Source organism: Chelon labrosus (assembly GCF_963514085.1).
Source record: "Chelon labrosus genome assembly, chromosome: 13".
NCBI classification, from domain to species: Eukaryota; Metazoa; Chordata; class Actinopteri; order Mugiliformes; family Mugilidae; genus Chelon; species Chelon labrosus.
In genome coordinates, this window is record NC_140346.1 from 15,865,300 (window position 1) to 15,878,761 (window position 13,462).

The 13,462-nt window shown below is 43.0% G+C and overlaps 1 protein-coding gene across 1 annotated transcript; it reads left to right on the forward strand.

The window, feature by feature from the left end:
• Positions 1 to 715: 715 nt before the first annotated feature.
• On the forward strand, positions 716 to 12,379 carry ube4a (ubiquitination factor E4A). Its single transcript, XM_084559178.1, has 20 exons — positions 716 to 919; positions 3,003 to 3,172; positions 4,410 to 4,586; positions 5,612 to 5,724; positions 5,925 to 6,077; positions 6,157 to 6,316; positions 6,474 to 6,676; positions 6,868 to 7,059; positions 7,159 to 7,492; positions 7,692 to 7,818; positions 8,016 to 8,323; positions 8,846 to 8,978; positions 9,077 to 9,267; positions 9,537 to 9,637; positions 10,010 to 10,123; positions 10,316 to 10,490; positions 10,590 to 10,770; positions 10,903 to 11,050; positions 11,187 to 11,344; positions 11,510 to 12,379. The coding sequence occupies exons 2-20, from the start codon at positions 3,043 to 3,045 to the stop codon at positions 11,643 to 11,645; spliced, it is 3,234 nt and encodes a 1,077-aa protein (XP_084415304.1). The 5' UTR covers positions 716 to 919; positions 3,003 to 3,042; the 3' UTR covers positions 11,646 to 12,379.
• The last annotated feature ends 1,083 nt before the right edge of the window (positions 12,380 to 13,462 follow it).

Consider the following 13,462-nt stretch of genomic DNA (forward strand, 5'->3'; position numbering starts at 1 on the left):
CTTGCATAATTCACATAATCTGCTTTGGAGGAGAAAAATAGCCCTTGAATGAAACACAGAGACCAATCTCTTCTGTGCGGCTGGCTTACAAAGGCTCAGAGAAGATACTGTGAATGGCTGATAGGTTTCTGCTTTCATGTAGCTAGTGTGCAGTGCAAATGGTTTACCCAGCCATTAAAGCAACACCACTGGCAAGTTCATTCTGCGGCATGAGGGATCCAAACACAAAGCCAGAGTCATGGAGATCTGACTTCAGTGGCTAGAAGGAGTCATGCAACAGATGTAATAATTCATTCCTGAAAGTGGTGTGTTTTAAGGGGGCAATGCAACTGAATGCGTATACCCAATGAACTGGCAAGTAAGTGCACATTAATAATGAAAGCTTTACGCATCAGACACAGGTTCACGGTAAGAGATGTAATCTGCTGCTGCCCTCTGATGGTGGTCAGGAAACACTGCAGACTTTATAGATAAATAAGTTTACACAGATGTAGCTGACATGAGTAATGTCGTTAAAGGTAATTTAGTACATCTAGTAAAATAAATACATTACTGAATATCTTATTTAGCTTATTTAATAAACTGCGCACACAGCTCATGTTTACATAATCTTGTGATAGATTAGTATTGATACCCAAGTGCTTGTTAAAAGGCAGGTTATGTAAGGTCTTTATTTATTCAGAGTTACACTGCCTCAGTATCTATATTACAGCTTTACAGATTATTATTTTTTTCCGATTAAAACCTTTGTTGTCATGTTTCGGGGGGGAAAAAAAAGTAAAAAGTTGTAGTTACTCAGCACAGCGGGCTCCGTCTCACTTTGATGACGTGTGCAGTTTCTATTTACTGAGGAACTGTCGCTGGTTTCGTAGAGGCAATTTTTTCCGACCAAAAACACCCATTTCTTCCCGTCGAACAGGTACGACACCACTATTTGTCGTTTATATGCGTTATTCAGAGCAACAGCACGTGAAATCGGCGCATTAGTTTGTGAAACCAGCGCTGAAATAGAGCCGTAGTGACCCCATGACAGCTTAGCTTGCTACTCTACACACTAGCTAACTATCCATGGTGCAGGGGCGGTCAGAGCTACTAGCTAAACCTGCTAGCTAGTTAGCCAAGTAGCGTCAAGTAGCTTAACCTGCTTCTACTTACTACACTGGTTAAGGGGGTCTTTTGGCGGCTTTAAAATGGCGTAATGGTGACGAGCTGGAAAGCTAGCTCTCTAAAGTTGTAGCTGAAAGGTGCTGGACTGACGGGTAACCGTGACAACACGTAGAAATGTTGATCCGTACGTGGAGGAGGTGAGCACTCAACTAGTAGTCCCGACAGTGACAGTCAGCCATGTGTTCACTTTAGTTTCAAAAAGCAAGCAGGGTTAGTGTTTCACATCTTGTCTCTTTTCTCAATGTCACCCTAAAACTTTCTAACTTCATCAGACATGATTTCTGCTAGCCAACAAACTAAACTACTATATCTATCTGCCCTCTGTTATGTAATGACAGTGTCCAACTAATATTGAGTTATATACCATACTACTACTACTACTAATGCTTATTTAAACGCAGTAAAGGCACAAGTAAAGCATGTTGAATGGTCTTAACAGATGATGTCAGGTAAAGTGATGTATGTATGTATGTATCCTCCAGCATAAAATCTGGAAAACACAACATGATGGTGTACTCTGTGAAGGATGTTTTGTTTGTGCGCGTCCCTACACTTGTTTTCATATTCGGAAGCCAGAAAGTACACAGGCTTCCTAAACAAGCAGCCACAAAAAGGAAATAATCATCAAGTCTGATGGAAAAATCACAGCGTGCAAGAAAGAAAATAAATAAGGAGAGTGAAAACAGGAACGTTGTGGGCTTGCACCAGTGTCGTTAAATCACGCACCGATCCGCCGTCACATTGTGACTCATCGGTAATAGTCCCTGGTGAAGTGAATAACACTGATTATCTGGTTATTGTGGTACCTGTCAGTCGGTAGGACGTGTTAGGCAGCAAGGGAATATTTTGTCCTCGGAGTTGATGTGTTAGAAACAGGAAAGAAAAACGACTCTAAAAGAGGCCAGATTTGATGGCTGGTAGGACTGGGTGAGAGCATCTCTAAAACTGAAGCTCTTGAGTGTTCCCAGTCAAAAGTGGTCCAAGGAAGGAAAAGAGGTGAACCAATAAAAAGGTCATGGGGGACGAAAGCTGACCTGTGTGGTCAAGTCCAGCAGACAAGCTGCTATAGCTGAAATTGCTCTGATCTGATAGAAAGGTGTCAAAACACAGGGCATCCCAGTTTGTTTTGTATTGGGCTGCATAGCCTCAGACCAGTCTGGCTGCCCACGCTGACCCCTGTCCCACTGCCTAAGGCTCCGATAATGGACATGTGAGCATCAGAACTGGACCACGGAGAAACTGAAGAAGGTGGCGTGGTCTGATTACCATGATTTATTTTATCAGCCGGTTGTGTGTGTGTGTGTGTGTGTCAAATACCTGGGAAACACACAGGACCAGGATGTAAGTAACATCCCTTTGCCAATATCACGGGGGTCTTTTTTGTCTGCAGCAACGTTCATGTGGTGGTACGTGTTAAAGTAACATCAACATAAATGTCCGGACTAAGGTTTCCCAGGAGAACATTACATCATCAGTGTTATTCACCTCGCTGGTTGGCGGTTTTAATATTCTCACTGAAAATCTGTGTAGAAACCGGTGAATACAGAATATGACAATATGTAATCATTTGTCATTCGCCATCTAACATGTTGAAAACGTGAGATACGGAGATGCTAATTGATTTCAGAGGTGGAGATTATGGACTGGATACATAACTGAAAGAGCTGGAGAGAGATCAGTCCTAAAAGATTTCACTATGCTGTTTGTCAGGCTTGGTTGTGTAATGGCCAAGAGATTCACCTTCCACTTAATGCAGCTGTACTGTTCACGCTCACTTATTTCAAGTCTTCTTTTTTCTTCTGCCCCTTATTAATTTGCATGACTCGTTCCTTCAGGCTGGGATCTTGGATGGAGTGAGTGTTGAGGCCCAGTGAGATGACTGACCAGGGCAACAACAACCAGAACATCTCTTGCAACCCCTTCGCCGCCCTCTTCGGTTCACTGGCCGACGCCAAACAGTTTGCATCAAGCCAGAAACCACAACAGCTCTCTGCTCAACCACCACGTGAGTAGAGTTATCAGATTCCCTGCTATCCTCTAATTAGAAACTGCTTATGTGGATCTCAGGGTTATAACGCAGCACGTTGCATAATACAAACAAGAGCTTTATTGAGGCGTTTGTTCACCACTTGGCACGTACTTTTAAAGTGAAGTGAAGTGAATATAACCGCAACCAGACATTCAATATATTTCTTATAGAAAATATTATTTTTGAAAACTGAAAACAAAAAGAAGCTTGTTCTCTTTTCATGGCAGACGTCACAGCTTGCAAACACCTTTTGTAGCCAGCTAGAATTTCTTTCTTGAGTTATAGATTTTCAGACACTGGTTCTTGCAGATTACACACACACACAGGTAGGCAGGTATAAGATCTTCCCACATATTATCTGATGATAAAGCCAGGGTGCTACAAGGGCCTTTCAAAATCTCCAGCTCGTATTTCTTGAGGTAGATATGATGAATTCTGAGTATGCTTTGCATTATTGTCCTGTTGCAGAAGCCAGCCCCATATCGGTTTCATTTGCATTGAGAATTTGCTTATATTCAGCACCATCCACCCTCTACATTTGTGCGGTGTTATAGTCATGTACTATGCAACTCCACAGAAGAACATTCCCACCCCCGCACTTAACTCACAGCTCCGGTTTCCAGAATGACTCTGGCTCATCCACATGTACAGCACGCATTTTTAGACGTTGACTTTTGTGGTCAGGCTGCAGGTGAGGTTTCCTCATGATGCGCTCTTTCATGTAGACCCTGTTTGTGCATCAACACTGCACATAGCTGTCCTCGGCAGTCGCATGGGGGGGGTTTGCTTTGCCTTTGTTCTCAGCAGATGTGCAGTTTTACCAGAAACATTGCTTTGTTAACTTTAACTGTCGTTTCTGACCCCGGCCTGAATCTGGTATCTTTTCATCGCTTTCCCTGCTGCGTAGGCATCGGTTGCCTTCATTTCAGAGTTTCAGTTAGCTGCTTAGAGGGGTCTGTGGTTGTTGAGTGTTAAAACAAAGCTGGAGGAATTATCACCTGAGTTAATAGAGACCTCATGGTACATAAACTGTCACGTATGCCACAAATACTTGTTTTAAGTTGAATAACATTTGAAGAATGCCCATTTTTAATCTTAGGTTGCTGCAGAACTTTATTTACTTGTAACTAAATCAATCAATCAATCAATCGATCAATCATGCCTAAACGTACCCTCATGGTTTCATACTTAACCTCTGTGTCTGCTACCACAGTGGAGGACTCGGGAGAGAGCCAGTCAGAGTCGGAGAACTCTGTGTCGGACAGCGTTGATGACAATGACGACTCCGTGGCAGAGATTAGCCGCTCCTTCCGGTCCCGGCAGGAGCTGTGCGAACAGCTCAACGTCAATCACATGATCCAGCGAATATTTCTCATCACTCTGGACAACAGTAAGTAATTAATAATGATCAGACTGCCCTGTACAACTTAAGACAAACCCCGGGTATTAATACAGCAGGGTCGGAGACAAGCCGCTCATTAAGTCCCCTCGTTGCTTACTCATCATGTCATGTTTTGTTTCGATCTTCGTAAGTTTTGCTTTGGATGGTTCTTACTTGTGAACTTGTGGTTTCAAATAATTCAATCTGACTAACGGAAGTAGGTCCCTCTGTGGGTTTTAGGGGGTCTTTGTTACTTCGTGTAATCCGGGACGGTCTCCGTGATAATGAGATCGAGGCTCTGTGTTTGCAGCCACCTTCGTGAGCTTCCTGTCCGTGAAGATAGTTCTTGATTTTCACTGTAAGCTCGGGACCATCGTCACGTACTGATAAATACCAGTCTGCAGTATCTATTATACTTGTAAGTCGAGTTACTGTAACAGCCTGTTCACACTTGTATCCAAAAGCTGATCAGTGTGAGGCCCATCTAAAATCCTGTGTGTGAGAAGCAGTTGCAAAGTCAAGTCAAGTCAAGACAATCCATGTCAAACCATCTACATTACCAGAAATCTGTATTTTCCCCCGTGGCTTTCTCTGAAATGGGCATTGTACAGACAAGGGCTCGATGATGATGAGACTTGAGAGAGTATTGTTCCTAAATCATAGCAGAATCACTTGTTCTCTGGGACCTTGATGGACGTTGTTCGATGTCTTGAAAGTCACATCTGAAGCCTCGAGTGAGTAACACATGACTCACCGCTCCTTTAAGACGGTGAAGTCTCACTGTGAGTCGGCTGAGTCTCCACCACTGAGACTGGATGAGTCATGATTTGCAGGAAATGCAGGCTCAAACCCCCCACCCCCCTTTTTACACAGAGCCCCTTGTCGTAAATACAGTACATGCTGTGCATTTGATCCTCCCATGCCTTATTGATTCTAACATTGGGCTGTTTATTTTTTAATAATCCAGCGTACATGCTTGTTTCGACTAAATGAAGCATTTGAGTTGACTTTTTTTCATTAACCTTCGCCCCCAGGTGACCCAAGTCTTAGAGGAGGTAATGGGATCCCTCCTCGTTGTGTTTACCTGGAGGAGATGGCTGCAGATCTAGATGGACAAGACTGGCTGGACATGGACAACATAGAGCAGGTCAAATGTCAACGTGTTTTTACGACACTGCTCTTCCTCGCCTGTCTACATTTTTTTGGGTGAAAAAATGTCCAGAAAGTGTCGGATTCGGAAGAACAAACATATACAAACACTGAATGACGTGACAGGAAGATCTGATTATTTATTAGATGCTTAACAAATGCGTGGGTTGGACTGATTTGTTTTCCTTTTTCCTCCAGGCTCTGTTTAACCGTCTGCTGCTGCTAGAGCCAGGAAACCAGCTCATCTACATGACGTCATGCAGCGCCATTAACTTGTCTGCTGACCGTGACGCTGGAGAGAAATGTGCCATCCCTTACCTTTTTGCTTGTTACCAAAGAGCTAAGGAAGAGGTGCGTCATTGTTTTCTACATCACAGTAATAGTTTTTCTTTAATGTATTTCATTAACCGTGTTCTTACCTGTGCACCAGGTGACCAAGGTACCTGAGAAATTACTCTCATTTGCTGTCCGCTGCAAGAACCTGACGGTTTCAAACACGCGAACAGTTCTGCTCACCCCGGAGATCTACATCAGCCAGAATGTGTACGAACAGCTCCTGGATTTGCTGCTGGAAGCTTTCAATGGAGCACGTAGGTCCTGGATTCGGCCTCTTTTTGGCTTGACTTCACTTTCTTGTCTTCTTTTGTTTTCTCCTCCTCCTCCTCTCACTTTTAATTGTGTCCTTGCTTGTTCTCATTAAGGCTTTACTATCAGGATTTATATACTTACAAAGTCTCTGTGTTTCAGAGCCGGAGGAGGTGGTTGAATTTGTGGAGGAGGTCATTGTTGGCCTACTCTCCGACCAAGAAGTGCGTACCTTCGAGGAGGTCATAGTACCAGTGTTTGACATTTTCCAGGGACGCATCAAAGACTTGGACCTCTGCCAGCCTCTCCTCTACTCCTACCTTGAGGTTCTCCTCTATTTCAGCCACCATAAAGATATTGCCAAGGTCAGAAGACACACGGAGACATGACTTTAGCAAATGTTATGGTAGTGCACATTTCAACAGCAACAGATCATTTTTATGCTCGCTGCTAATTAAGTAATGTACAATAATAGACTGTAATCTCACGATGGTGTGTTATTTCCAAGCACCATCTTTCGTTATGTTTTCAACACTTTTCTTTTTGGTTGTCTCAGGTATTTGTGGAGCACATTCAGCCCAAAGACCCATCTAATGGTTTGCAATATCAGAAGACCCTGCTGGGCGCCGTACTTAATATCTCCTGCTTGCTGAAAACTCCAGGAGTGGTAGAAGGTCACGGCTACTTCCTGAACCCCTCTCGCTCTAGTGCACAGGAGACCAAGGTCCAGGAGGCCAACATACACCAGGTAAAGAGGATCCTTTTAGTTGCTGTTGCTGATTTGTTTCTCTTATTTTAGCATAAGGCCCTTATAGTGACCGTCTAATTTCCTCTCCTTCGGTTGCAGTTCATGGGCCAGTTTCACGACAAGCTGCACCAGATCTTGAAAAACTTGCTCCAGCGATCTGCTGAGACCCGCCACCTGCTGCTGTCATGGTTGGGCAACTGTCTACAGGCTAACGCTGGCCGAGCCAAGATCTGGGCCAATCAGATGCCAGAGATCTTCTTCCAGATGTACGCCTCTGACGCATTTTTCTTAAACCTCGGAGCAGCTCTGCTAAAGCTGTGCCAACCCTTCTGCAGGCCACGTTCACCCAAGCTGCTCACCTTCAACCCTAGCTACTGTGCTCTCAAAGAGCTGAGTGAAGAAGAGAGACGCAATCGCAGTGTGCACGCAAAAGGTCAGAATATGTGACACAGGCAGTATGATTGTCACTAACCCCTATGTTTTAAATTCATCACCCTCTTATGCATCACTCTTAACGCAGCAACTCTCATATTCATTTTGCTTCTACAATTGTTGTTTATAGATTGCACAGCTGTTTTTTTTTTTTTAGATTTAACATAAGCAAATACATAATCACTTTTGTTCCATCCCAGGTCTTGAAAAGGAAACCTGCCTGATCCCTGTGCCCCCCCAGCAGCCTGTGGAGTCTGCACAGTCCTACAGCTTACTCACTGAAAACCTCATCCTCACACAACTCACACTGCATCTCGGCTTCCACAGGTATAGACGATCAAACGCCATAATCTCCCGTAAAGAGAGAGACATAACTCAACTAAAGCCTTCAAAGTGCAACTGTTCTCTCAGCGTCGTAGTGAACTGTATGCCCTCCATACTACCTCCACCATATGTCAGCATTAACACATGTTGTCTTGTTCTGTTTGTGTGCATAATGTGGGTGTGTGTGTGTGTGTGCGCAGACTCCATGAGCAGATGGTGAAGATGAACCAGTCTCTCCACCGGCTCCAGGTGACGTGGCAGGAGGCCCAGCGAACAGGCAACCCCATGTCGGAGCAGCTCCTGGAGCAGTTTGAGCGCCTGATGATTGTTTATCTGTCAACCAAAGCTGCCACTACGCAGCCTGCCATGCTGCAATGCTGCCTTAACCTCCAAGCTTCCACTGCTGCTCTGCTCGTCCAGCTTGGCATGGGAAACCAGGGGCCTGAACATGTAGCACTCAGTTTTCCCCTGCCCTCCCTGCAGAATACTATGCTCTGCTACGTACCAGGTAGACCACTTCTTCTGCTAAACCACAAATACAGCGGAGAATAAAAAAGTTCAGCTTTATCTGTGGTTCTTATAATGATCCAGCAGGTGCCTGGAAGGTAGAACTTTATTTTCTCAGACTTGATTTGGTTCAGGTTGGTTAATATTTCATTGTTTTGCCTCCTAAATTTGAAGATGTGAACTCTCCCCACCTCATAACAACTGAAAGAAATATTTTCTTACACCTCCTTGTTTTAGATAATGTTAACACATCTTACCAGCATGTAATAACTTATATTACAGACCACTGAATTGCTCTTTCATAGTCAACAATCTCTTTTTGGTAAGGTGTGGTTATTTAGATGAATGCACAAACTTGTGACCCAGCTATGGGTCATACATAACCCACTTTAGAAAATGTGCTGAAATTACTGCAGCTGTGCATGAAATGCAGCAGTGGTTGGTTACTCATAGTACATTCACTCACTTAGACTTCATTCCTTTACTGGGTGGTAACAGCTAAAGTCTGCCTTTTATTTGTCAGAATTCTTTGCAGAGAACTTGGGGGATTTTTTCATCTTCCTGCGTCGGTTTGCGGACGATGTCCTGGAGACGTCCGCTGAGAACCTGGAGCAGATTCTTAACTTCATTACTGTCTTCATGGGCAACGTAGAGAGGTGCACGCCTCCGTCTGTCATGTCTGTTGGTTTTGATCATGCAATAGGAACATAGCACAAGCCATCCCTCGACTTATCCTCTCTTGTACGCACAACAGGATGAAGAACCCTCATTTAAGAGCAAAGCTTGCAGAGGTCTTGGAGGCAGTGATGCCTCACATGGAGCCATTGGCTCCCGGTGCTGCTCAGCCAATCATGTTTCAGAGGGAGAGAGTCTTCTGCACCTATAGACACGCTCCTCAGCTGGCCGAGGCCCTCATCACTGTGTTTGTAGACATTGAATTCACAGGTGAAGCAGTTTGGTTTTTGGCTAGTTGTAGATGGAAGCTGCCCTGAACAATATGCTTCATATCACCTTGACTAAAAACATCCTGTAACATTCACGATATCTAAAGAAGTTATTTGGTGTTTTTTTTTTTTGCTATCAAGCAAACTCAAAAGAGGCTTGATTGTGTGTGCACACCTGTGTGTGTGTTAAGTATAACAAGATAAGGAAAGTAGCAGTGAAAACAAGCATGTTTGGTTTTATTTAGTTTTCCTCTGTTTTTTTTGTCTTAGGTGATCCTCATCAGTTTGAACAGAAATTCAACTACAGGAGACCCATGTATCCAATTCTCAAGTATATGTGGGGCAAAGACAACTATAGAGAGAGCATCAAGGTAATGAGAAATTTGTTTGTTTGTTTTTTTATGGTGGGCATAGATAGCAATGTTTTGTGGAGCATTATGGAGTTTATGTTCAGGCAACTTCTTCAGACATTGTTTTTTGGCGACAGAGCAGAAGAACTCCCACTCCCTCTCGCCACACCTCATCGTTTTCAGGTTCAAGCGGAGTAATAAGGGAAATCATAGGTTGATGAAAAGGGGAAGAAGTGGGAACCTGTACCCTCGTAGCCCTGTGATGAACTGCTAAACTCTTTTACTGTACACATGCTGGTATGGAGTTGCGAGCACGGGAGTTTATTTACAGGAGGTTATTTATCAAGATTCTTCACGGATGGTTCTCATTTTGCTTGACGTGTCTTGTTTCAGCATTTGGCAACCTATGCATCTGAGAACCTGGAGGCCATGAACCCACCTCTGTTCCTCAGGTTCCTCAACCTCCTGATGAATGATGCCATCTTCCTGTTGGATGAGGCTATTCAGGTGAGACTAGGATGTTTATCACGAGCTTAATCGATATATAAGCTGTTTGGTTTTCCAGTTTGAGAGATATTTAATTATCTAGTCGGTCGTAAAACCTAGTTTTACATGATCAGAAATGAATTTTAATCTTTAATTTTATCATGAATAAAATAACATTTCCTGACACATTTTTCTTTTTTCCTCCTCTCGTAGTATCTCAGTAAAATCAAGATTCTGCAGCTGGAGCGAGATCGAGGGGAGTGGGAAGGCCTGGCCCCTGATGCACGAAGAGAGAAGGAGTCCAGTCTACAGATGTTTGGACAGCTGGGACGCTTCCACAACATCATGTCCAACGAGACCATTGGCACTCTGGCCTTCCTCACCTCGGGTCAGTCAGAAAAGATTGTGCTCTTAAGGTTTTATAAATCTTCATCCATTCTTTGTTTTTTAATTTTTACTTCTTTTTGTTTTACAATTTCCCTCCCAGAAATCAAGGGCATCTTTGTGCACCCCTTCCTGGCTGAGAGGATCATCTCCATGTTGAACTACTTCCTGCAGCACCTAGTGGGTCCTAAGATGGGTGCTCTTAAAGTCAAGGACTTCAGTGAGTTCGACTTCAAACCCCAGCAGCTTGTTTCTGACATCTGCACAATCTACCTAAACCTGGGGTATGTTGGAGACATTTGTTCTTTATTCTTCCTGATTAATTACCAGTTGATTCATCTCGTTCCTTTAGTCATGCTTTATACTCTGGAGAAGAAATACAGCAGAACATTGTTGAACACATTTGTCTTTGGCAGTGACGAGGAGAATTTCTGTGCTACAGTCCCAAAGGACGGACGGTCGTACTCTCCTACTCTCTTCTCCCAGACAGTCAGAGTACTGAAGAAGATCAACAAGCCTGGGGACATGATTGTGGCTTTTGGACTCATTGCAGATAAAATAAAGGTATCATTTTACTTGGAGTGGTTTCCCATAGATACTAAGACTAGAGTACGCCTTGTCTTTTGCATCATAGACTAATGCTTTAGTGAATAATACAGGAAACACTCAAAACATTTGCTGCCATTGTGCGTCTGTACAGTCACACGCAGACCGGCAGCAGCAGGAAGAGGAAACGTATGCGGATGCTCCAGATGAATTCTTAGACCCCATCATGTCCACTCTGATGCTGGATCCCGTTCTTCTCCCTTCTTCCAATGTAACAGTAGACCGCTCAACTATAGCAAGGCATCTCCTCAGGTTAGTTACTTCTTACAAAGTGCCAAAATGTGCTCAAGGTAGAAGTGGATTGGGTGGACAACCTTGCTATGATATTTTTCCCGTAATGTCTTGTGTTGCTGTAGAATTAGTGCAGGAGTCAAATAAGTAACTTTATTTATTTTTTTAATTATGTCCTCCTCTCAGTGACCAGACAGACCCTTTCAACCGCAGTCCTCTAACTATGGACCAGATCAGGCCAAACGAGGAACTCAAACAGCAGATCTTACAGTGGCTGGATAAGCATAAGCAGGAGAGGCTGCAGCTGGGACCCAGTGGCTAGCCGTGTGATCTCACACTGTGACAAACAATGACTCTTCTCTGCATCGTTGTTTTCTTTCCTGGCCCCCCTGCTCCTCTGCTTTGTGGCTAGTCCAAGGTGTTCATGCCTCCATGGATTTGTTTTGGCTCCTCCGGTCCGAACACCATTAGCCCTTTCTTGCAGCTTTCACGCTTAACGGATCAACTCAACCCAGACAAACTGTAGCCCACCTGCTGGTGACACCTTCAGACTCCATTCACAGTACCTGTTATACTGATGATGATGATGATGATGCCCTGTTGTAAACATTATTAGGGTGATGCAGCCTCTGGTTCCTCTGTCTCTACATATTACTAGTTATTACAATCAGAACTGTGAAAGTATCACCAGTACGTGAATGTACTGTATGAACTCCCAACAGACCGACTGGACTTAAACAGATTTTATACAGTAAGGTAAGTATTTTTGGGAGCTCACAAGTCATGGAAGGAGTCGTTTATAATTTAATTTCACCTCCTTAAAGAACACGTCATAAACTGCCTTTCACATACCCTGTATATTTGCCCTCAAGGGTTTAATCTAAACCAACATTGTAAACACTATTAGCAATTAAAAATTAAGTGTGACTTTTAATTTTATAGCTTAAGATTAGATTTATTGTTCTCATGCAGAACACTATATTGGTATTTTGTTCCACGGTAAGAATGAATTTTAACATGTAGAGAAAAAAAAAATAAAAAAAGAGTCAAAACACACACCGGCCTTTAATTTTAATAGAAATATAAAGAAGCAGCGAGATGTTATCAATGTGAGTGCTGGTTCGATTCTCTGACTTAAAGTTCTGTGTTTATTTAAATCTGTTCCATATATGATCCTTGTTGAAAGGTCCTTACAAAGACCACATTCCTTGAGCTTAAACCCCCAAAAAGACAAAAATACAGGGTTCCGTCATGTCTGACTGGCAGTGTACATAACACCCATCGTCATCCTTCAAATTAACACTCGTCAGAGCGTAACTGATGTATCCTGATCTAGCATTTTGAACAGGTTTCTTTTGTCGTGTGCTAGCGTAGCGAATTAACATGTGGGCAAGCAGTTGATCAATAGAATCGGTGCCTAAAACCAACAGCCTTGCAGTAAACGTCGGCGAATGAGGATCTGACTTGTTTCATACGTTCAACAGACACGATTATGAGTTTGTTTCTTTGTGGGAGAAATGGAGCTGTGCAGTGGAATATAAAAGGAAAAAAAAAAAAAAAACAAGACCAGAAGATGATAAATGTTGGTGTGGAGCGTTTTGAACTGAAGCATTTTAATTCAAAATCAAGTGTGTTCAAATGGTAAGCGAGGAAGATGATGTATTTGTTGGCATGCTTTCATACTGTGTTGAATATCTACCACCCCCCCGAATGATTACTTGGTTTAAATTATAATGCAATATTTTTGTTTTAACTGTGATTATAAAATGTTTATGTTGGATGTACAGTATGATTAAGAAATAAAACTAATGTGCATTATATAAGACGCTGTTATGTTCTTATTCAGAAACACTCTTCCGTTCTTTGCAGTGAAGTTGGTGTTTTCGTTGTCGTAACACTTCATGATATCACCGATAAATAGAAAAGGGATTTAAAAGTCTCCCTCCGCTCAAAAATGTGGAGGCTGAATTTGTGTATTGCTGCGAGTGGTATTTGTCAGATTACATTAGTCTGGAGGTCGGTCCTGAAGCCTTTATTGCACATGCACTGAGAATGGTATGTGAGTCATTTAGGAGACCCACTGACCCAAATGAGTTGTAAAGATGCTGTTGAATGCAGCAAAAAAAAAATATAATAATA

What these genes read in the sequence shown, in the direction of transcription:
- ube4a (XM_084559178.1), top strand. Translation starts at nt 3,043, where the DNA reads ATGACTGACCAGGGCAACAACAACCAGAACATCTCTTGCAACCCCTTC. An exon ending in ACCAAAGAGCTAAGGAAGAG is followed by an intron (nt 6,078 to 6,156) that starts GTGCGTCATTGT and finishes CCTGTGCACCAG; the next exon opens with GTGACCAAGGTACCTGAGAA. An exon ending in ACCATAAAGATATTGCCAAG is followed by an intron (nt 6,677 to 6,867) that starts GTCAGAAGACAC and finishes TGGTTGTCTCAG; the next exon opens with GTATTTGTGGAGCACATTCA.